The following is a 24,764-nucleotide window of genomic DNA, read 5'->3' on the forward strand; positions in this document are numbered from 1 at the left end:
GCCCACCTCCATCGCCGAGCACTGATGCTGGAGGTGCCCTGGCTCCCCGCAGCGCCAGCATACCGGCCCAGGCTCTCCCTCTGCACCGGTGTTTCGGAGCTCACTCACCTGGGGGAGGGGGAAGACACAAACATGGAAGAAGGAAATGGTAGGGCACCGCGGGTATGGCAGGCCGGCTGGGGTGGAGCCGGCCCCACAGTGGGGGAATGGGGAGAGGACGAGGAACAGAAGGAGAGAGAGAAAAGAGGGGAGAAGAAGAGACATGCTGTCCTGCTGTCGGAACAGCTGCCATATGGTCCTCCACCAGCACGATGGCCTGATCCAATGACGCCAGGCAATGGCACTGGACCCACTCCGCTGTTCCTTCCGGAAGTCGGGCGATGAATTGTTCCAGCGCCACCAGGTTGATGATTCCCTCGGCATCACGGTTGTCGGCCCTCAGCCACCGCCGGCAGGCATCCCGGAGTTGCTGACCAAGCGCGAATGGCCGGCCGACCTCCTCCAGGCACAGCGCGCGGAAGTGCTGCCGTTGCTGCTCCGGGGTGCGCCCCACACATTGGAGGACGGCCCTGCGGAGGTCAGCGTAGACCAGCCGGCTGTCGGCGGGGAGCTGTAGCGCTGCCAGCTGTGCCTCGCCCGTTAGCAGGGGAGGAGGCGCGCCGCTCACTGTTCCACCGACCAACCCCATGCCTCTGCTGCCTGCTCAAAAAGAGCGAGGAAGGCTTCGGGGTCGTCCTGCGGACCCATCTTCATTAGGGTGGGGAGGGTCTGCAGCGGTGGTGATGGTGGACCCCGCCGACGCGAGGAGGTGCCGGAATGCCTGGTGATCTTCCTGCTGCGCCAGCACCAGGGCTTCGAACCGTTGTTCCTGCTCCTTCTGGAGGGTGACCATTGCCTGGTGCTGGCTCTGTTGGGCCAAGGCGAAGGCATGGACCAAGTCCTTGAAGGGGGAGGACTCCATGAGGCTGTTCTCTTCTGTACTCTGTCCCTGGTTTCGGCACCACTGTAGGAATCGTTGAAGGTGGGTGGAGCACAGAAGCACGGCAGGCCAGAACTGAGTTCTCAAACTCTTTTTATTTTTAGCTTTTCAGCTTGTCCTTCACACTCTCCCAGCCGCGCACACACTAGTGTTCTGGTTGGGGAGAGAGCTCCCTTTCTCTGCCCTCTCTCCTTTTATAGGGCGCGGTCACTGGGGGAGACACACAAACACAGGTTAATTCACGTCAGGTGCAGTGATTCTGCCACTTACCTTCCCTGACTCCGCCCTCCATTCACAGACCGACGCTTGACCACGCCCCCGCTGCCACAATATACTGTTTTCCTTAATATTATTTTTTTTTTGTGTGTGTGTGTGTGTGTGTAATCTTTATCTGTTTTTACAAGTAAGGTGAGAGAGAAACGGCATTTCGATTCTCTTATATGTCCTGGATACAGGGGCGCCGCTAGGGGGGTAAAGTTAGGACGATTCTAAGGGCCTGGCACTGACAGGGGGCCCTGTGAGGGATATTAATATTATTTTAATAGTATTGCCTTGTGTAAGTTTTTGAAATAAAATATTTCATTTCATCTGTTAAAATATGCAAATTATACATGGTTATGATTTGTTATAACATTTTTCTTGAATTATTTATGATATTGTCATTTCACCCCTCCACCCTTTTTACTAATGGTACAGTCTGATTCTGGGAGCGGGACACGTGAAATGTGTAGCTCCGTGCATGCACAGCGCCGCTATTAGCGCAGCTTAGAGCAGCTGGCAGTTTTTCTATGTGCGCAGCAGAGGTGTGTATTCTAGAAGTTGCTAAGCAGGAGCAGGTGTGATAAATTATGAAGTCCGGATATCACACTGTGTGAAAAAAACCACCTTTTTTCATAGGTATCTTTATTGTATAATTAAGTCTAGATGTTTTGCCATTGTTCATGTGTGGATTTGTTGATATTGTTAAGTATTTAACTTTAATATTTTGCACATTAGCTGTGGTCATATATATCATTGCTATTGTTCATGTGTGGATTTATTGCTACTGTTGCTAAGTATTTAACTTGAATATTTGAACATTTGCTGTGTTTTCTAATAAATGTGTGATGCCTAAAAGAAACCAAAAACACTTAGTGCACTGCAAGAAATCCACTATGTAATTGTATCAAAAAACTAGTGTAGTTATTCATCAAGGCATACATTTGATCACATACAATAAGTCAATAAATGGAGGAACCAAAGGAATACATTTTGTAATCCTGATTATTGATGTTTGCCGGAGGGCTCTGGAGTATCCATAATGTGCATACAGAATGTTATAAATCCATACTGATACAGTGATGCATGCAATTTCTCTCAACACAAACATTTGGATTGAATGAACTCCATAGGCTACTGAGTGGCCTAATAATAGTTGCTAATAAAAGAAAAAAAAACAAATATATATATATATATATATATATATATATATATATATATATATATATATATCTTCCATAATATATATAATGGAATTTTCATTTTAAGGCAACAGTCTATTCAGTCTAATTCTGACAGTTCTGCATTTAAAATGCTCATATACCAAATAATTGTATCACCTAAACTTGCTAGGTAGCTGATTACATGCATAGTAAAGTAGAAGTGCCAGCCAAAAACAGACTTCAAATTCAGTTGCTTGAGCTTGAAAATTTTACCGGGGGGACCCTAAATTGTAATCTTTCATAGGGCCCAAGATTTCTAGCGGCGCCCCTGCCTGGATATATAGTGAATTGACAATAAAAAAAATATTTGAATTGAATTTAATTGAATTTAATTATTTTCATGCAATAAGTCTATGCTATGGGGTCCGTGGAATTGATTTTATAGTTTATGGTTATATAAAGTTTGAGAACCATTGCTGAAGTTTACTAAGAAATTATTTCGGTTGTTATTGTTTAAAAGAAACATACACACGCATACATTTAAAAAAAGAGAAAGAAAGAAAGAAAGAAGCGCCCTTCCACGCACGCGCAGTGACGCTACAGTCGCGTGCTTTGACGCGGTGGGTGTGAGAGCTGGGTAAGAGCTGAGTGTCTATCAGGAGAAACTGAAAGTATGCTGCATTAGCCCAACTGTACACCAAGAGCAAACATCGCTCAACATGGGGAAAATTTGCCAAATTATAGTAATTGGTGTTAAAGGGGAAAAGAAAATTATAGACGTTGCAAACTCCGAGGAGGAATTCAATAAAACAACTGTTTTGGCTTTCAAAGAAAAACTTGTGGTGAAATGTCCGGAGCTTAAAGGTAGGCTGATTTAATCTAGTGTCATTTTTAACCTGAACTTTAAATGCAGTTGACTCCGTGAGGTTAAAAATCTCTTTATTTTCATCAGACTCGAAGATCAGAATAATGTTCACTGATATCCAGCTTCAGGACACCGACACTTTCGGGAAGCACAAGCTCGAGCACCTCTCCACCGTGGCTGTGTTCATCCAGTTGCCCGGAGGAGGAGCTGCACACACAGCTGGATGAAGACGGGGAGTCCGGGCCAGCTGCGCTCCAAACCCAGACTTAAGAAATGCAGAGACTTTTAATCATCTCGGTCCTGTCCTCTCTGTGGACCTGTTGCTTTCAGATGATCGTGTTCTAAATTTTGATGACGTTCAGATTTCTAATTCTTGTTTTATTATACAACATATATAATGTAATACTCAACAAGATTCTTCTTCTTCTTCTATTATTATTATTATTATTATTATATAAAGAAGTGCTTTACAGAGCGATTGAATAAAAAGGACAAACAACTAACAGGATAAAAGTGTGTGTGTGTGTGTGTGTGTGTGTGTGTGTGATGTTAGTGCAGTCGGAAAGGCAGGAAAGCAGCAGGACTGGGCTGGCTTTAGCTCTGGAATAAATGATTTCCAGGAAACCAGAGCTGTGACTTTAAACGAAAGTAAAACTGATTTGTCGCTACATGGTTTGCGTGCCTGTTTATTTCAAAGGAAACATTCGGGGGCAAGTGTACTGGATACTAACTCAGGGGTGTAACAAGGAATTTCAATAGTCGTTTGTAAAACAACACAAACCCCAGAAGAAATGGCTTTGGAAAGGTAAAAAAGCTTTTGATACGCTTGTCATGATTAATAGACAGAATATCCTACATAATGCATAAATGTATACAGTCCCAGTCAAAAGTGGTACTGTATACACTGGTACTGTTCTGTAAAATTCAGTGGTTTTTCTTTATCTTTTTTTTATTAATTAATATGTCTTAAAAGTAATGATGGATGTTGTTTCTCTTTACTGAGCTGAGCGGTTCTTGACCTCGTATGGATTACTACAGTTGTGGAATTGGGCTGTTTACTGTATTTTTATTATTTACTATTTACTGTTTGATCTCAAATACATTAAGAAGGCAAGAAATTGCACTAATTAATTTTTGACGAGGCACAGTTGTTAACTGAAAAGCATTCCATACCTCATGAAGCTGGTTAAGATAATGCCAATAGTGCACAAAGCGTCATCAAGGTAAATGGTGGATACTTTGAGGAATCCAAAAGATGAAACATATTTTGTTTTTAACACGTTTTTGTTCACGACATAATTCCATATATGTCACGTTATTTCATAGTTTTGATGTCTTCAGTATTGTTCTACAATGTAGAAAATAGTCAAAATACAGAAAAACCTATGAATGAGTAGGGGTGTCCAAACTTATGACTGCGACTGTATATGATGTAACACAATAAGCATAAACCTATTTCAATATTAATTCATTAATTTAGTAAGTAAGTAAGTAATTATTTTCAAGACATCCCAAATTTGGGGTTAGCATGGTTGAGGGCCCTGCGATGATCTGGCGACTTGTCCAGGGTGTACCCCACCTCTCGCCCATAGTCAGCTGGGATAGGCTCCAGCTTGCCTGCAACCCTGCACAGGATAAGTGGCTACAGATAATGGATGGATGGTTGAGGGTTTGGTTTCCCATTTAGCCTAATTCACATAAAGCCAAGAAGTTAACTTAAAGAGGTAAGTGTAAAAAACAAATATATGTTGAAGTAACATATCATTTGTGTGGAAGCAATGTAGGCTACATATTTCAATCCAGTAGCCAAAATTAAATTAAGTTTTGTCATGTCTGCACCTGCTTGCACTCAAGACTCCACTTCCAAGAATTCACAGCAGCCTTCAAATATGGCTGCCATGGACTACAACACCCATCCTGCACCTCACTGCTCACAGTCTTCTGAGTTTTAATCATATGCACCTATTCATAATCACAGCACAACAGGACTCATAGTTCACACCCTCGTTGCGAAATATACGCTCAGTTCCTTGTGTCTGACTTTAACAGGCCAAGTGATTATTGCTCTGCTTTTCTGGTTTGACTTGTTTCGTACTTTGGATTTTGCCTTTTCAGTATTGCCTCTGATATACTGTTTGTGCCTTACCTGACCATTGCCTGTTTTATGATTCTACCATATTCCCCAAACTCAGCCCAAAGGCATGGTACACATTCACATAATTCACCACCATTATTTCCAGACCTTCAGTGTGTAAGTTAAAAAAAAAAAGTTTAACATATTTATTTTGTACCATTCAGTACTCATGACATTTTTCTTTTAAATGTGTGCGTTTGTGTTTTGTAAATCACAGCATCATATAATTTCACATTGTGTTTTTCACTCAGATATATTTTAAGTGCATGAGGTAATACTGGTTACGTATTCAAGTGCTCATAATACTTATGGTGACAGTGATCAGACAGTTTAAACACCATAACATCTGTCCATCACCTGCATTCCTTACATGTTTGAATGTAGTTTTTGCTCATTGTTCTGTATTTGAATGTAGGCTACTCCTCACATAAATCATAATTAATAAAACTAACAATAATTAACAATAATGATTTTCAGTCTATAGTCCGATTGATCATATTACAACTTTAACAATGACGCTTAAATGGTGACAGCTCAAATAAAACTATATGTTTCATCTATGGACAAATGTTTTTTTTTTTAATGCTGTCAGATCAAATACATACCACTAAATCATCTCAGTCAGGGTGAGTAGTGATGTGTCCAGCTTTTTTTTTTAAAGTTTTTGAATATTTGATTCACAATAAATGGGTAAGCAACAATATCCATCCATCCATTATCTGTAGCCACTTATCCTGTACAGGGTCACAGGCAAGCTGGAGCCTATCCCAGCTGACTATAGGCGAGAAGTGGGGTACACCCTGGATGAGTTGCCAGGTCATTACAGGGTTGACACATAGAAACAACCATTTACACTCACATCTATAGTCAATTTAGAGTCACCAGTTAACCTAACCTGCATGTCTTTGCACTGTGGGGGAAACCGGAGCACCCGGAGGAAACCCACGTGGACATGGGGAGAACATGCAAACTCCACACAGAAAGGCCCTCGCCGGCCACTGGGCTTAAACCCAGAACCTTCTTGTTGTGAGGCAATAGTGCTAACCACTACACCACCATGCCACCCGCAACAATATCTATATGTTTATCTATCTTATATAGTTCCAAATCAGTGGTAGTTCCAAATCTAGCTTGTGTAGCACTCTAAGCCTTAATTATTTATTAAGACATTCAAAACAGCATGAGTCACAAATAAATAATCATAATAGTCTACTTCAAACTACATGAATATGAAAATATATACAAAATAAGGCTTTATGCTACTACTCACTCCATTTCCAGAAAAGTTGGAATATTTTCCAATATGCAACGAAAAACAAATATATGTGATTTGTTAATTCACGTGAATTTTTATTTAAAATAACAAAAGTACAAAGAAAAGATTTGCAATATAGTTTAACTGACCAACTTAATTGTATTTTGTAAATATAAATGAGGTTAGAATTTGATGTCTGCAACACACAAAAAAAGTTGGAACAGAAACATTATCTCATCTCATCTCATTATCTCTAGCCGCTTTATCCTTCTACAGGGTCGCAGGCAAGCTGGAGCCTATCCCAGCTGACTACGGGCGAAAGGCGGGGTACACCCTGGACAAGTCGCCAGGTCATCACAGGGCTGACACATAGACACAGACAATTCACACTCACACCTACGGTCAATTTAGAGTCACCAGTTAACCTAACCTGCATGTCTTTGGACTGTGGGGGAAACCGGAGCACCCGGAGGAAACCCACGCGGACACGGGGAGAACATGCAAACTCCACACAGAAAGGCCCTCGCCGGCCCCGGGGCTCGAACCCAGGACCTTCTTGCTGTGAGGTGACAGCGCTAACCACTACACCACCGTGCCACCCAGAAACATTATTACCATTGTATTACATCACCTTTCCTTTTAATAACACTTTTTAATCATATGGGAACTGAGGATACTAATTGTTGCAGTTTTGCAAAAGGAACTTGTCCATTCTTGCTTGATAGAAGACTTCAGCTGCTCTACGGTCCGTGGTCGTCATTGTCTGATTCTCTTCTTCATGATGCTCCATACATTCTCAGTAGAAGACAGATCTGGACTGGCAGCAGACCAGTCAAGCACATGCATTCTGTATCTATGAAGCCACACTGTTGTAGCCCATGCAGAATGAGGCCTGGTATTGTCCTACTGAAATAAGCATGGACTTCCCTGTAAGAGATGTTGCCTTGATGACTATATCTCTCTAAAATCCCAGTATACGGCTCCGCATCAATGTTACCTTCACACACACACACACACACACACACACACGCAACTCACCCATGCCATGGGCACTGATGCCCCCCATACCATCACAGATGCTGGCTTTTGCACCTTTCTCTGAAAACAAGCTGGATGGTTGTGTTCACCTTTGGCATAGAGAACTCTATATCCAGTTTTTCCAAAAACAAGTTGAAATGTGGACTCATCTGACTACAGCAGACATTTTCACTGCCTTTCGGTCCATCTGAGATGAGTTCAGGCCCAGAGAAATCGGTGGCATTTCTGCATAGACTTGATGAATGGCTTCCTCCTTGCATAATACAGTATCAGTGTCAGAGTGCAGGCACTTACGGATGTATGCGCAGAGGAGAGCAGGATACAAACTGTAGACAAAGCCAAATTGTAAGACAGGAACCCTGGTCAGGAAACTAGCGAGGGTCAGTTGATCAGCAAACAGTGTAGTAGAGGAAAGACAGATAATGTAAACGTAGAGAATAAGCAGAGGTTAGAATAACAAGAGACAGACAATACAAGGTTTGATATGAACTGGAGAAACACAGAACAATACTTCACAATGAGGTGGAGTGTGAGTGAAGCTTAAGTAGTGTGACAGGTAGTTAGTGGAATGAGTGGCAGCTGTAATCACTAGGCCGGTGACAGGGGACGCTGTGGTTCTTGGCAGTTGTAGTTCAGAGAGTCCATGTTTGTAGTTTGGTTGTTCACAACAGGTTTACTGACAATCAGGTTGCATTTCTGGATGCAGCAGTGGACTGTGTTAAGTAACAACAGTTTTCCAGAGTCAAAGCTGTAAGAATGCCAGTAATGTATTATATGTATTTTATTTTATTAATGTTTGTTTTATAAATTAAAAAAAAAAAAACTGTACCATATTTCTACATTCAGCTCTATTTATTGGTTTGTTTGTCATTCATTAATCTATCTGTCTGTCCGTCTGTCCATATAACAATGATATAATTGATATATCTGAACATCTTTAATTATTCAGATCTGCTGGATTACGATACAATGGGTTGAAAAATCCGGGTGCAACCTGTTACCTGAACTCTGTACTGCAGTGTCTCTACATGACTGAAGATTTCTGCAGAGAAGTAGAAAAGTATTACTGTATTTTTACCCTCCTGTACTTTTTTCAGTGCATTCTCCTGATTTTGTTTCTACTTTTTTGCTATTCAATTTACACTGACAATCTTTTTGAATGTTTTTTTTCCCTGAACACAGTTAAATTTTATTAATGGTAATAGATATTCATGCTGGCATGAGAGACTATCAGTTTTTGTCTGCTATTTGCTTGTTAGCTTTAGAAGAGATCCACTAAACCCTGATGAAGAAAGTGCTGATTTGATGCAAGAATTGCAAAAACTTTTTAAAAGGCTAAAAGAAGTTGTTGGTACAACTGAAGGGATAACTCGATGTTTGCACATCAGTAGTGGTGAGTTATTCCATATGACTATAGGGGGGGGAAACTAATTTTGTGCATCAGAAATAGCGAGTTAATATTTTTGGCTCCATGTTTGTTTTCTGTCTTGTTTATGTTGTCATATTTTCAGTCCGTGAACAGCAGGATGCAGTGGAATACTATCAGAAAATTCTACAAGCAATTGGACCAGAAGTGTCCAAGGTAGGATTATTTTCTTCAAAGGTTATATCAGTTTTCATTCTTTTTAAAATGCCTTTATACTTTACATTTATGTACTTTTTCAAAGTATTCATGCTCAATCACATGCAACAAAACAATTGTGGTTACAGATATTTAAAGGGGAAATGAGCAACAAAACCAGATGTGCATGTACCCACATATTTCAAGAGAAGTGTTCCTTTTTCATGATCCCTTTATCCATAGAAGCTGCACCCACTGAGTGGTTCAGTGTGGTACGTGGTGCTTTTTTCATTTGTGGACTCTCCAGCTAATATTATTTTGTGTAAAATGAAAAATATCAGTTGGGAGCTTTTTTTTTTATTTTACAGAATAAGGGATTAGAGAACTTTTTTAAAGAGGTCAAGTTTGATGAAGACAACCTGGTGTACTGTGACCACTGTGACCAAAAAGCTGAAGCTGAGACCGTAAGTAGGCTACTTTACTGAATATCTTGTAAGACACATATAACATACCTTGATCATTGGATTTGCTTAATTGATTGAGTGTTTTGTAGATTTAAAAAAAATGCATTGATCATGTTACTTATATCGGGCTGAGACTGAGCGTAGCAATGACGAACAGTGTATAATTATAGGTACATCTAGTCTACCACAGTATATTGGAATTCAAATTAAATATTGAAAATAAGTTCAAAATGCAGATGTTCAGCTTTAATTTCAGGGTAATTATATCCAAATCAGTGAATGGTGTAGGAATTACAGCACTTTTTCCTTGGCTAGGTGTGGTTCTTCCCTCATTATTTCACATACAAGCAGTTAAAAGGTCTAGAGTTAATTTCAAGTGTAGTATTTGTAAAGCAAAGCAAGAGAACAGTCACCTTATCCTGCCTTGATACAAGATGCCAAACCTGCACCCTGATCACAATACCAAAGAGTTAAGAGTTATGGTATGGCAGTCAGAGCACATATTCAACTATGGAGGCACTCCATCACACTGCCCTCCCTTTCACGAGTCGCACCCATGCGCTTCACGCACACAGGCGTCCCTCACGCATCCTCCAGCCGTACTTTTCCCATACCAGGATGCCCCACACACTCTTGTTTCACCCATCTCTGGGGTCCCTCACACAGGGGCCACCTATCTTGGGGGGTCCCTTGTACAGTTCACACACATTGCACACTTCTGATGGCTTCCCAGCAAGCCATCCCACTTCTGACACCATCTGTAGTTAAGCAAGAGAACAAATCACCTTATCCTGCCTTGAACCCAGGTCTACAAGGTGCTAAACCTGCACCCTGACCAGAACACCAAAGAGCCTGGCTCACTGGTACGGCAGTCAGAGCACATACTCAACTACAGTGATGGACACTCCATCACAATTTGCATTAGAAATCCATTCCTATTGACTCAGTATGAAATCCAAAGAGCTGACACGACCAGTGAAGCAAGCGTCATTAATTTAAAATCAAAACAAACCCATCAGAGAGATTCTCTGCAAAATCAATTGATGAATGATAATTAAGTATGCTGTGTTTACATTAGTATGTTATGTTTAAAGTTACAGCATTTTATTAATATACCGTTACATCTTTTGCAGAATCTGCTATACCTGGCACCTTATTCATAGAACTGTGCACTTGTTGGCACTGCACTGTCTTTTGCTGTGCCTACACAGCAAAAGACAGTGCAGTCCTGTGTAGTCTCATGTATTCCTGTGTAGGTCTGTGTAATCTCATCTAGTCCTATGTAGTCTCATGTAGTCCTGTGTCGATCTGTGTAATCAAATTCCAGTTACATAAAGTCCATGAAATGTGATTGGAGTTGACAGCATAAATCTGATCTAATCTTAACTCTAACTTTAATCCAAGTAAGTACTGTTAATACATCTGTGTGAGTGGAAGTTTCAGAAAGAAAAAAAAGCTCCTAATAAATCACGTCTTATATAAATTAATATGAAGCTAAAACATGTCCTGTTATTAAAAATTAGAAATTAGAAGAAGAACTTTATCACATGAAATACTTAAGCACAATGAAATTCTTCTCTGCATTTAACCCATCTGAAGCAGTGAACACACACATGCACGCACACAATGAGTACACACACATACCTAGAGCAGGGGGCAGCTATGCTACAGTGCCCGGGGAGCAGTTGGGGGTTAGGTGCCTTGCTCAAGGGCACTTCAGCCCAAGGCTGCTGCATGTTAACCTAACCTGCATGTCTTTGGAATGTGGGGGAAACCGGAGCACCCGGACGAAACCCACACAGACACGGGAAGAACATGCAAACTCCACACAGAAAGGCCCCCCATCGGCCACTGGGCTCGAATCCAGAACCTTCTTGCTGTGAGGCAAAAGTGCTAACCACTACGCCACCGTGCTGTACTGTGAGCATAAGGGGTCCATGGACATTCTTTTAGTCTGGAAGGGGTCCCTGGCTGTAAAACATTTGTCTTCGGGTCAGATTTACTAAGCAGGACAAATTAGCGTGAGGCTGCAATAAAAAAAAAAATAAGATCAGCTGGGAATGGCCAAAGGGAGATGGGAGTGACCAGTTCTGTGGATGGTCTACTAACAACGTGCAAATTAATGAACACGGACAGTTTATTTTAAAAATAATCAATGCAATCTACCAAGAGCAGCACAAATTAGGTACAGAATAACATGCAGTGGCTGTCCATATGTTCTGATAAGGTCTTCCTCTGGCATTCAAAAATAAATGAACATGAGTGGAGAAAAGTCTCTTCCTTCTACCATATGCACTCTTTGTGCCTCATTCCTCAGCATGCACTGGGACTTTCGCAAACACAAACTGTATTTTGAAGAGAAAATTTTAATCTGAGCGAAGAAAAGTCTATTCTGTGCGCACTCAACTCTGCCTGCTCAATCTCTGTGCTCTCTCAACATCTCAGTGTAAAATGCACTGAGCATGGTTAAATGAAGACATGCTTTATTCGATGTTAAATACTGGCACAATTAGCAGTAAAGTGACAACTGTAAATCATGGTGCACATTTTGTGGCTCTGTCACTTCAGCAGTTTATATTAAGACTGGCATAAGTGTTAATTCCCTTTTGTTAACAAATAGATTTACTTCCAGTATGAGTTTGCCCCATTCTGGTACTATAGCATACATCGATGTAATATTTCCTGGTTGATTTACTATTTTGGGACTTGAATAACTGTAGTGTTCTGAATGATTTTCTTTCATTGCTTTACGACCACAATAGCAACATAACGTAGGGTGTGTTTCATGCAAGTGTGATGCATATGACCCCAGGCTTCTAGTCACAACTTTTATTTCACACACAGTGGACTGAAATTGAGGAGGTTCCTAATATCCTGACTCTGTACCTGAAGAGGTTTCATTTTGACTACTATCAGATGAAGCTTGTAAAGAATCACTGTCCCATTGTCATTCCCAAGCAACTGCTGCTAAAGGTATGGTTTTGCCTTTTTCACCCTACATTTGAATCTAAATATATTGAAATACATTTATGCAATAAAATTTTCAGTAAGAACTCAAGCCTTACTTTACCCAAACTTATGCGTACCACATTATTCTTAGGGTTTTTTTAAATGTCCACACTTATGTTTCTCTGCAGAAATATAAATATGAGCTTTATGCAGTTATTAACCACATGGGGGAACGAACTGGAGGGCACTACAATGCTGTCATCAGATCCTTTGATGACAATGAGTGGTACTGTTTTGATGACTCTTCTGTCCAGAAGGTACTAAAATGATATTATCTTGCTTTCTTTTTTTCTCTGCTGTGCAGTATTTTGAGGTGGGCCAAATTTCTGTTCTAACATTTACAGGTTTCAGAGGAGGCTTTCCACCAGTGAGTACACTATACAGCGCCCTCCACAATTACTGGCACCCCTGGTTAAGATGTGTTAAAAGCCTTAAAATAAATTCAATTTTAATTGCAGAAGCATAATCTCACACCGAAAATTGTAGAAAAATGTAACCTTTAACGCAAGTGAATTTTAAAAAAAAAATCCCCGACTAAGAAATAATTATTTTTCATAAAATCACCTGTTCCACAATTATTGGCACCCATAACAATTCCTAGAAAATAAATGTAATTGAAGCATTTCTGTCATTTCTACTGTAGTTTATAAAGTTGATCAGAGTGTCTCGGAACCTTTAATTAGTAATTCATCACATCCTGTTTCCCTGGGGTATAAATATGATGTGACACAGAGGCCTATTTCTCTTATCCACTCTTCAACATGCGAAAGACAAGAGAACACACCATTCAAGTAAGGCAGATGTGTGTTGACCTTCCTAAGCCAGGCAATGGCTACAAGAAAATAGCCACTCACCTACACCTGCCCATATCTACAGTCAGAGGAATCATCAAGAAGTTTAAAACAACTGGAACAGTGGCAAACAAGCCTGGATGAGGATGCAAGTTTATCTTGCCACCACGCACAGTGAGGAGAATGGTAAGAGAAGTAAAAAGTTCTCCAAAGCTCACTTTTAGAGAATTGCATCAAAGAGTAGCATCTTGGGGTCACAAAGTCTCCATAACAACCATCAGGTACATGCCAATAAGCTGTTTGGGAGGCATGCACGGAAAAAGCCTTTTCTCGCTTACAAGCATAAACGTAAACATCTGGAGTTCGCTAAGCGGTACTGGGACTTCAACTGGGACCGTGTGCTTTGGTCAGATGAGATCAAGATAGAGCTTTTTGGCAACAAACACTAAGTGGGTCTGGCGTAACACAAAAGATGAGTATGCGGAAAAGCACCTCATGTCCACTGTGAAGTATGGGGGAGGATCAGTGATGCTGTGGGCCTGTTTCTCTTCCAAAGGCCTCGGGAACCTTGTTAGGGTGCATGGCATCATGAACTCTTTGAAATACCAGGACATTTTAAATCAAAATCTGGTGACCTCTGCCCGAAAGCTGAAGATGGGTCTTTCAGCAAGATAATGACCCTAAACATGTGGCCAAATCTACACAAAAATGGTTCACCAGACACAAAATCAAGCTCCTTCCATGGCCATCTCAGTCCCCAGACCTCAACCCAATTGAAAACCTGTGGGGTGAGCTGAAGAGGAGAGTGCATAGGGGAGGACCCAGGACTCTGGATGATTTAGAGAGATTGTGCAAAGAGGAATGGTCAAAGATCCCTCTCTCTGTATTCTCCCATCTTGTGAAATGTTATAGGAGAAGATTAAGTGCTGTCTTGTTGGCAAAAGGAGGTTGTACAAAGTATTAACATCAGGGGTGCCAATAATTGTGGCCCACATGATTTCATGTAAAATAATTATTTCTTAATGTGGGATTTTTTTCCCACTGAATAAATGCACTTGAATTAAAGGTTCGATTTTTCTCTTTTTTTGCATTGTTGTCCTATATCATTTAAAAAAAAAAGAATTTATTAGAAGCCTAAGAAAATATCTTAACGAGGGGTGCCAATAATTGTGGAGGGCGCTGTAACTATGGTCTCATGTCTTATTAAAATTGATTTAAAAATATATTGAATACATCCTTCTGTGTTGTTTTATTCTTTTCCTTAAATGACATCTAAGCTGTTTTTAATTTGCTCCACAGATTCATCCCACCTCTGGTCTATTTACTCATGTACAGAAAAAGTAAGTATTTTCTTAGCCTTGCTCACCAGACAGCAAAAACTGTCTCATCTCATTATCTGTAGCCGCTTTATCCTGTTCTACAGGGTCGCAGGCAAGCTGGAGCCTATCCCAGCTGACTACGGGCGAAAGGCGGGGTACACCCTGGACAAGTCGCCAGGTCATCACAGGGCTGACACATAGACACAGACAACCATTCACACTCACATTCACACCTACGGTCAATTTAGAGTCACCAGTTAACCTAACCTGCATGCCTTTGGACTGTGGGGGAAACCGGAGCACCCGGAGGAAACCCACGCGGACACGGGGAGAACATGCAAACTCCGCACAGAAAGGCCCTCGCCGGCCACGGGGCTTGAACCCGGAGCTTCTCGCTGTGAGGCAACAGCGCTAACCACCACTGTGCCGCCCAGCAAAAACTGTTAATTTATTAAATCAAATAACTTCTTAATAAATAGGACTAAAATGTGGCAGTGTTGTGAATATTTCCATTTCGGTTTTTTTTCTTCAGATTATTTGGTTCATGTTTATATATTCCCATCCCTCCATTATCCATTCATTATCTCATCTCATCTCATCTCATTATCTCTAGCCGCTTTATCCTTCTACAGGGTCGCAGGCGAGCTGGAGCCTATCCCAGCTGACTACGGGCGAAAGGCGGGGTACACCCTGGACAAGTCGCCAGGTCATCACAGGGCTGACACATAGACACAGACAACCATTCACACTCACATTCACACCTACGGTCAATTTAGAGTCACCAGTTAACCTAACCTGCATGCCTTTGGACTGTGGGGGAAACCGGAGCACCCGGAGGAAACCCACGCGGACACGGGGAGAACATGCAAACTCCGCACAGAAAGGCCCTCGCCGGCCACGGGGCTTGAACCCGGAGCTTCTCGCTGTGAGGCAGCAGCGCTAACCACCACTGTGCCGCCCAGCAAAAACTGTTAATTTATTAAATCAAATAACTTCTTAATAAATAGGACTAAAATGTGGCAGTGTTGTGAATATTTCCATTTCGGTTTTTTTTCTTCAGATTATTTGGTTCATGTTTATATATTCCCATCCCTCCATTATCCATTCATTATCTATACCACTTATTTGAAAGAGTTGTGAGGGAAGCTGGAGCCAATCCTAGCTGACTTTGGGTGAAAGATGGGGTACACCTTGGGCAGGTTGTCAATCTACTGCAGGGCTAAAGGCCAATTTATGCTGACAACCCAGTCCTCGCAGACAGCGCCGCAGATAGTGTCTGTGTAGCCCCCCCCACCTTCGCAGACGCTCTGCGCGCACCTCCCAAAAATTGTGACCACCGCAGAAGCCTCGCAGACAAGAGGGCTCTGATTGGTCCACTCTACATCCGCTGTACACGCACTTCCGCTTCCCTACTTTCCTGGTTTGGTTTGTTTTCACGACTGCCATTTTTAAAAACACAAGCGAAGATGGAGCAGCACGAAGAGCGGTTGATCGAGGAAGTGAGGAAGTACGTACATCTATACGACTCCAGTTCTAGTCATTATAAGTAACCGGAGGATAAACACTCCACTAACCACACCCACCAACTACTCCTAGCGATTTCGCGACTTCGCGCCCCCTTGCGTTGTGGCGGTGAATAACATCGCGCATGCCTATTAACTCCCCGCTCAACGATAAATTACAACTGTCTGCGAAAAGCTATCTGCGAAAGCCTTGTCGCAAGAGCATGCAGAGGCCTTTACACAGAGACAAACAACCATTCCCACTCACATTCACACCTATGGCAATTTTAGAGTAGACAGTTGACCTAATCCGCATGTTTTTGGACTATGGGAGGAAACCGGAGCATGCGAAGAAAACCCATGCAGGCACAAGGAGAACATGCAAAGTCCATGTGGAAGTCTGTCCACACAAGCCCTCACAAGCCTTCAGTCAGCCATGAGGTTTGAGCCCAGAACCTTCCTGCTAACTACTGTACCATATATATATATATATATATATATATATATATATATATATATATATGCACCATATATATAACCAGCTCATGTACAACTCGATTTTGTAGAATAACTGTTTCATATATATATATACACACAAGAAGGTTCTGGGTTTGAGCCCAGTGGCCAACGGGAGCCTTTCTGTGTGGAGTTTGCATGTTCTCCCCGTGTCTGCGTGGGTTTCCTCCAGGTGCTCCAGTTTCCCCCACAGGCCAAAGACATGCGGTTAGGTTAACATGGAGTGGCTTTGGGCTGAAATGCCCTTGAGCAAGGCACCCAACCCCCAACTGCTCCCTGGGTGCTGTAGCATAGCTGCCCACTGCTCTGGGTATGCGTGTGTGTGCATGCGTGTGTGTGTGTGTGTGTGTTTGTGTGTGTGCGCGTGCATGTGTGTGTGTGTGTGTGTGTGTTTGTGTGTGCGCGCATGCCTGTGTGTGTTTGTGTGTGTGCGCATGCGTGTGCGTTTGCGTGTGTATGTGAGCTTGTGTGCGTGCGTGCGTGTGTTTGTTTCTGTGTGTGTTTGTGTGTGCATGCGTGTGTTTGTTTCTGTGTGTGTTTGTGTGTGCGTGCGTGTGTTTGTGTGTGTGTGTTTGTGTGTGCATGCGTGTGTTCACTGCTTCAGATGGGTTAAATGCAGAGGACAAATTTCACTGTGCTTGAGTGTGCATGTGGCAAATAAAGGCTTCTACTTCCTCTTCTTCTAATCACTAAAAATATTCGCGAAAATTAAGGGCACAAAAGTAATTCACTTAGTTGCAGATGTCGACACACGGAGAATTTTTACCAATTCTCACCCCCTTCCTATGCATTGTTTTCTAATATTTTACTGTAAACCATTGCAATGCTCTAATTTCATAACTGTTTACAGGGCAAGCCCATAAATATGAGAACAGTATCCATCCATCCATTATCTGTAGCCGCTTATCCTGTACAGGGTCGCAGGCAAGCTGGAGCCGATCCCAGCTGACTATGGGTGAGAGGCGGGGTACACCCTGGACAAGTCACCAGGTTATTACAGGGCTGACACATAGAGACAAACAACCATTCACACCTATGGTCAATTTAGAGCCACCAGTTAACCTAACCTGCATGCCTTTGGACTGTGGGGGAAACCGGAGCACCCGGAGGAAACCCACGCAGACATGGGGAGAACATGCAAACTCCACACAGAAAGGCCCTCGCCGGCCACTGGACTTAAACCCAGAACCTTCTTGCTGTGAGGCAACAGTGCTAACCACTACATCACCGTGCCACCTAAGAACAGTATTTTTGCTGTAAAATAAATACTGTAAATCTACAGGCTCTGGTAGGTCTAGTAAGTGAACAGATCATCCAAAAAAAAAAAAAAAACATACAGTATGTGCATTAAAAGTGCATTGCATTATTCATTACTACAACCTCAAATCAGAAAAATTTGGGACGATATAGAAAATGCAAATAAAAAAATAGTGATTTCTAAATTTACTTTGACTTGTCTTTTATTGCAGACAGTATGAGCCCAAGATATTTAATGTTTTGTCTGGTCAACTTCATTTCATTTATTAAGATACATCCATTCCTGCATGTCAGGCCTGTATGTATGTGTGTGTGTGTGTATATATATATATATATATATATATATATATATATATATATATATATATATATATTCACACACACACACACACACACACACACACACACACACACATACTTCAACACACTTTTTAAGACTACAGTCTGAATATCTGAATTGGAATGTCACGCTGAAATGAATAAAGTGCAGTTTAATCATGATTTACATTTGAGATTTATTATTTTACACTCTAGTGTTTAATTAATCCAGGGTGTTGTTTTTATTTCTCCTCGGTTAGTCGAAGTGGATGAGCCTCACTCTGATGAGAAGTCTACCGAATCTACCAATGTGAGTCTCTTTTTAATTCAGAAAGATCAAATTATTCCTCATTTAGTTGTAATCAAATAAGCAAAAATTATAGTGTCATGATGATTGAGTTCACAAACATGCTCTTTCATGTCCATTCACTTGGCCCAAATTACACATGTAAGGAATAAAACATGATGGGGCATACTGTTATCGGACAGTAAGGGGCAGGGCATCAGAAGCATTTTTAATGTGGGGGGGACACACTGTGGGGGGTCTGGGGGTCCTCCCCCAGAAAATTTTTAATTAATTAGATGCCATTTCCTGCATTCTGGTGGATTTTTAACAGGTTGTTAAACACCTAATTTTACATACAAAAGTCACTTAATTCAATGACTATTTTAGAGACTCAACAATAAGTCCTCATTCATCAGCCTGTTTTTAAACCCACTGCTATGCCTAAGATAATGAGATGAATGTGACACAATTTATCACCAACAATGACTTTATGGATGCATTTTACTTTTTATTTTGTGTTTCCTTTTTTATTTAGTTTTAGATGTAACACAACAAGCCACTGTGCCAAGCAACAGTGACACTCAACTGTATGTTTAAAAATAAGAATATTCATAATTTCACACAATGAACAGGCATGACATGGCATCATGCAAACTTCATAACACACAATCACACTGTGTCAAGCAATGGTGACACATAAAAAAATAACTTCACACAATGAACAGGTGCAATTTTGTTCACCACCAACAGTGACTTTAGTGGGTGCATTTTACTTTTTTCCGATTTAGTGATACTCATAACAAAAATGACATGGCATCATGCAGTCTTCATAACACAAAATTACACTGTGTCAAGCAACGACACATAAAAGATAACTTCACACAATGAACAAGTGCAGTTTTGTCAACCTACATGCAATGGTGGTACTACAGTAGCATTTACAGATTAGTATAACAAATAGATTTATAGATATAACTCCTTCTTACATTGGTGCCACCACAATTTCTACCACTTCATAACTTTCCTTCACAATCCACCTGGAATAACATCCATCTCTCTCCATTGCTTTCCTTTCTACTATTCCTTCCCCATACACTGATTTCCCCATGTTACTTTCCAGAAAACTGGCAAAGACCAGACAAAACAAGTTCTTCAAATCACAACAGGGAATCAATAAATATCATCAGAGCAGACTTGACCTCATTCTTGGCATTACAATAAGGTCGCCCTACTGGGTTGAATTAAATGATAGCTAACATTAAGCTAGCTGATACATCTCCTAACATTGATTAGCCAGCTAACTACACTACTATTTCCATTGGGACAAAAAAAAAAAAAAAACTGTCCTATGGGGAAATTTTGACTGACTTTCCGTTTCTTTGTAAATAATTTCTTTATGTCCATTGTGTCTAGTGAGGGAGCAAATATTGCAAACAATTCATCATCAATCAAGAATACCCCATTAGGCTAAGCTTATTTCATTGTTTAGTTGAACATTAATTTAACGTGGCCTAGGGTTAATTTTGAAGGCATATAACAAAAGAATAAGGTTTTAGCAAAAGCTAGACATTGTGAGGTGGCAATGGGGCTGACGTCACCTCCTCCACTTCCGAACAGCTGCACCAAATTGTCTCTGCTTGCACTGAGATTCACTTCACCTGTGCGCGGTGAGCTGTTGTAGGTAACGCCCGGAAAACCCAGAGTGGATTTTCAGTGGTATGTATATTCTCTTATCGATCAAGTGGAATGGATTCTTTCACGAAGCAATAGAAACGGCGCTGGGTGAACTAATATTTTATGTTAAATGGGGGGGGGGGTCCAAATGAAGAATTATGAAATGTGAAGGGGACACGTCCCCTTCACTTTCAATGGTGGCGACGCCCATGATCATATACAATATAGTTATACGACAGTGCTGCTGAATTTTGATCAGCAAGATGGTGTTGATTATAATGCTATAATGTGAGTGATAACAGAAATATCTTGTTTCATGGATGTAACATTAAATGTAACCATAAATGGACCAAATGTATTGTTTGTATTGTTCTTTAATTGATCATGAAAATGTAACCACTGGCACACTGCTGTGGTATAAGTGGAATAAAACACTTTGAAATATGCTGTTCTTAAAAAATAATACCTGGGGAGGTATTTCATTATAGCACCCCTTACCATGGGCGTCACCACCATTGAAAGTGAAGGGGACGTGTCCCCTTCACATTTCATAATTCTTAGTTTGGAAACCCCCCCCCCACACACACACACACACATTTAACATAAAATATTAGTTCACCCAGCGCCGTTTCTATTGCTTCGTGAAAGAATCCATTCCACTTGATCGATAAGAGAATAGACATACCACTGAAAATCCACTCCGGGTTTTCTGGGCATTACCTACAACAGTAATTATAATTGCCACATGACTAATAGGACCACATTGGAAATAAGCAATTTTGCTTTCATGTGTTATCCTGGTTTTTAATTGGCATATTTACATGTATAGTGTTTGTATGATTATTATTTATTGAATAAACAAATCAAAATCAAAAACTCACCGCGCACAGGTGAAGTGAATCTCAGTGCAAGCAGAGACAATTTGGTGCAGCTGCTCGAAAGTGGAGGAGGTGACGTCAGCCCCATTGCCACCTCACAATGTCTAGCTTTTGCTATAACCTTATTCTTTTGTTATATGCCCTCAAAATTAACCCTAGGCCACGTTAAATTAATGTTCAACTAAACAATGAAATAAGCTTAGCCTAGCTTAGGTATTCTTGGTTGATGATGAATTGTTTGCAGTATTTGCTCCTCCCCAGACACAATGGACATAAGGACATTCTTTACAAAGAAGCGGAAAATGTCAAAATTTCCCCACATGACAGGGTTTTTTTTTTGTCCCAATGGAAATGTTACTGTAGTTAGCTGGCTAGTCAATGTTAGATGTATCAGCTAGCTTAAATGTTAGCTATCATTTAATTCAAACCCAGTAGGTCTACCTTACTGTAATGCCAAGAATGAGGTCAAGTCTGCTCTGATGATATTTATTGATTCCCTGTTGTGATTTGAAGAACTTGTTTTGTCTGGTCTTTGCCAGTTTTCTGGAAAGTAACATGGGAAATCAGTGTATGGGGAAGGAATAATAGAAAGGGAAGCAATGGAGAGAGATGGATGTTATTCCAGGTGGATTGTGAAGAAAAGGGGGATAAAAGTTATGAAGTGGTAGAAATTGTGGTGGCACCAATATAAGAAGGAGTTATATCTATAAATCTATTTGTTATACTAATCTGTAAATGTTACTGTAGTACCACCATTGCATGTAGGTTGACAAAACTGCACTTGTTCATTGTGTGAAGTTATCTTTTATGTGTCGTCGCTTGACACAGTGTAATTTTGTGTTATGAAGACTGCATGATGCAGTGGCGGCTGGTAGCCTTTCAAACAGGGGAGGCTGGTCGGTTACGATATTTCCAGATTTTAAATGAAAAAACACATCAATTTTGCCCATACTCTTGCCTCTGATCTGGCTGATTGTTGGCAGGGTCACAAACTGTGAAATAACAGGTTCTTTTGGCCCATTAGCCTACTGTCCAATATACATGATGGTGGTGTTGGGGGGGGTATATTTTAACATTTTATATTTTAAAATTGTGGCATGTTGTTTAAAAATTGATCATTATTGAAAGCAGCTCTTTGTCAGGAACCTCAGCAGTAACAGCAGAGTGTTCTGGAATAGGCACAAGCACTGACCTTGGAGAGCCAAACATAGAGCTGGGTGCCACACATTTCATTCAATGACACTTTCCCTATATTTTACTTATTTTGACTGAGAAATGTTTTATTGACAATTTTGATAACCCTTCAGTTTTAATCCAGGTCTGTAGTGTGAAATGTTCTCGGCTGTGTTTTTGTTTAAAAATGTTTTCCAAATTGTAGTTGTGTTTAATTCATCTCATCTCATTATCTCTAGCCGCTTTATCCTTCTACAGGGTCGCAGGCAAGCTGGAGCCTATCCCAGCTGACTACGGGCGAAAGGCGGGGTACACCCTGGACAAGTCTCCAGGTCATCACAGGGCTGACACATAGATACAGACAACCATTCACACTCACACCTACGGTCAATTTAGAGCCACCAGTTAACCTAACCTGCATGTCTTTGGACTGTGGGGGAAACCAGAGCACCCGGAGGAAACCCACGCGGACACGGGGAGAACATGCAAACTCCGCACAGAAAGGCCCTCGCCGGCCCCGGGGCTCGAACCCAGGACCTTCTTGCTGTGAGGCGACAGCGCTAACCACTACACCACCGTGCCGCCCTGTTTAATTCATATCCAGAGAAATATATATTACAATATAATATCTCATCTCATCTCATTATCTCTAGCCGCTTTATCCTTCTACAGGGTCGCAGGCAAGCTGGAGCCTATCCCAGCTGACTACGGGCGAAAGGCGGGGTACACCCTGGACAAGTCGCCAGGTCATCACAGGGCTGACACATAGACACAGACAACCATTCACACTCACATTCACACCTACGGTCAATTTAGAGTCACCAATTAGCCTAACCTGCATGTCTTTGGACTGTGGGGGAAACCGGAGCACCCGGAGGAAACCCACACCGACACGGGGAGAACATGCAAACTCCACACAGAAAGGCCCTCGCCAGCCCCGGGGCTCGAACCCAGGACCTTCTTGCTGTGAGGCGACAGCGCTAACCACTACACCACCGTGCCGCCCTGTTTAATTCATATCCAGAGAAATATATATTACAATATAATATACTCAGCATAAACATTTTAAATAGATTCTATATTTTTGGTCCATCCATGACATATTACTAAAGTAGCCTATTTACTGTTGTTGATGTGGGTCACTTGCTGTTAGCCAATTCACTTTCTCGTACCAGGAGAGCTGAAAGGAACGAGTATTATTCCCTACCTTTTTCACCAAGTCAATTTGAGGCGTTGGTCTACCCTGCTCTTTAATTTTATTTTTTTCCTCAAAAGGAAGACTGGCAAATGGCTTCGCCAAAATTAAATCAGCAATGCTTGGCATCCGTGCGCAGCTTTCTTGCTAGCTGACTAGCCCCCTCAAGTTCAAGTTCAGTCACTCAAACGAAATTTCTGGAACTAAGATAGCAAACTTGACAACACTATATTTACACTTTATTTACAATGAAAATATATACAAACTAAAAAAAGCTGGTAGAAACCGTATGTAATGAATGAAATCGAAATGTAAGCTGATCTCTTACAATACACCACAGCACTTGCGAATCCGCATGGGACTGAACTGAGATTCACCACTGCCTGTCTATATTTGAAACGAGCTGTCAATCAAAGAAAATATCCGGCCGCTTTCACCAATCACCAGTCTCCTCGCGGAAAGCTTTGCCATGTCCCTCCCACTGTGAGGCTGGGAGTCCGGTGGGTGGGCGTTTTCGCAGTATTTGTCCAATAATCATCTTGCATTTTGAGATTGAAAAGCGCATAGCTCCCAAATGCCATTGAAATCCACTGTGAGGCTGGGAGTCCGTGGGAGTCCGTGGGCGGGCGTTTTCACAGTATTTGTCCAATAATCGTCTTGCATTTTGAGATTGAAAAGCGCATAGCTCCCAAATGCCATTGAAGTCCACTGAGGCTGGGCTGCATTGCGTTGTCACGAGGGGAAAAACTCACGCACACATTAGGCGAACTGGGGAAAGTTATAATGGAATGATTTCACACTGTAGTTGGGTTGAGCACATATATTTCTATGATTCTGGATCTGAAATAGCAATGTTATAAGGTCGACTATAACATAAGCCTAGCGCAATTCATCCTACATGATGTTCATCATTTTTAGAGGAGGCTGAGCCTCCCTCGTTGTCTTAGAGCAATCGCCCGTGGCATGATGCCATGTCATTTTTGTTATGAGTATCACTAAATTGAACAAAAGTAAAATGCACCCACTAAAGTCACTGTTGGTGGTGAACAAAATTGTACCTGTTCATTGTGTGAAGTTATTTTTTATGTGTCACCATTGCTTGACACAGTGTGATTGTGTGTTATGAAGT

General features: G+C 41.4%; 2 protein-coding genes across 3 annotated transcripts in view; both read left to right on the forward strand.

Annotated features, from left to right (window-relative positions):
* The first annotated feature begins 3,037 nt into the window (after positions 1-3,037).
* On the forward strand, positions 3,038-3,933 carry zgc:194655 (uncharacterized protein LOC794380 homolog). Its single transcript, XM_060915147.1, has 2 exons — positions 3,038-3,264; positions 3,353-3,933. Exons 1-2 carry the CDS (start codon positions 3,120-3,122, stop codon positions 3,490-3,492), a joined length of 285 nt encoding a protein of 94 aa, XP_060771130.1. The 5' UTR covers positions 3,038-3,119; the 3' UTR covers positions 3,493-3,933.
* A 47-nt stretch (positions 3,934-3,980) lies between these two features.
* Positions 3,981-24,764, forward strand: part of si:ch211-212k18.13 (ubiquitin carboxyl-terminal hydrolase 47) — a 60,130-nt gene continuing 39,346 nt past the window's right edge. For both annotated transcript variants that reach the window (XM_060914237.1, XM_060914322.1), the window contains exons 1-11: positions 3,981-4,070; positions 8,642-8,752; positions 8,952-9,085; positions 9,204-9,274; positions 9,403-9,525; positions 9,622-9,717; positions 12,562-12,690; positions 12,855-12,983; positions 13,071-13,093; positions 14,817-14,857; positions 18,690-18,739. In XM_060914237.1, coding sequence (XP_060770220.1) covers positions 4,057-4,070; positions 8,642-8,752; positions 8,952-9,085; positions 9,204-9,274; positions 9,403-9,525; positions 9,622-9,717; positions 12,562-12,690; positions 12,855-12,983; positions 13,071-13,093; positions 14,817-14,857; positions 18,690-18,739 — 921 coding nt within the window. In that variant the 5' untranslated portion in view covers positions 3,981-4,056. The remainder of the gene's footprint in view (positions 4,071-8,641; positions 8,753-8,951; positions 9,086-9,203; positions 9,275-9,402; positions 9,526-9,621; positions 9,718-12,561; positions 12,691-12,854; positions 12,984-13,070; positions 13,094-14,816; positions 14,858-18,689; positions 18,740-24,764) is intronic.

This window comes from Neoarius graeffei, chromosome 1, assembly GCF_027579695.1.
Source record: "Neoarius graeffei isolate fNeoGra1 chromosome 1, fNeoGra1.pri, whole genome shotgun sequence".
NCBI lineage: Eukaryota > Metazoa > Chordata > Actinopteri > Siluriformes > Ariidae > Neoarius > Neoarius graeffei.

Bases quoted from the DNA above. Each gene is read 5' to 3' on its own strand.
- zgc:194655 (XM_060915147.1), top strand. From the start codon at position 3,120: ATGGGGAAAATTTGCCAAATTATAGTAATTGGTGTTAAAGGGGAAAAG. The intron at 3,265-3,352 runs GTAGGCTGATTT...TATTTTCATCAG, and splicing joins GAAATGTCCGGAGCTTAAAG to ACTCGAAGATCAGAATAATG.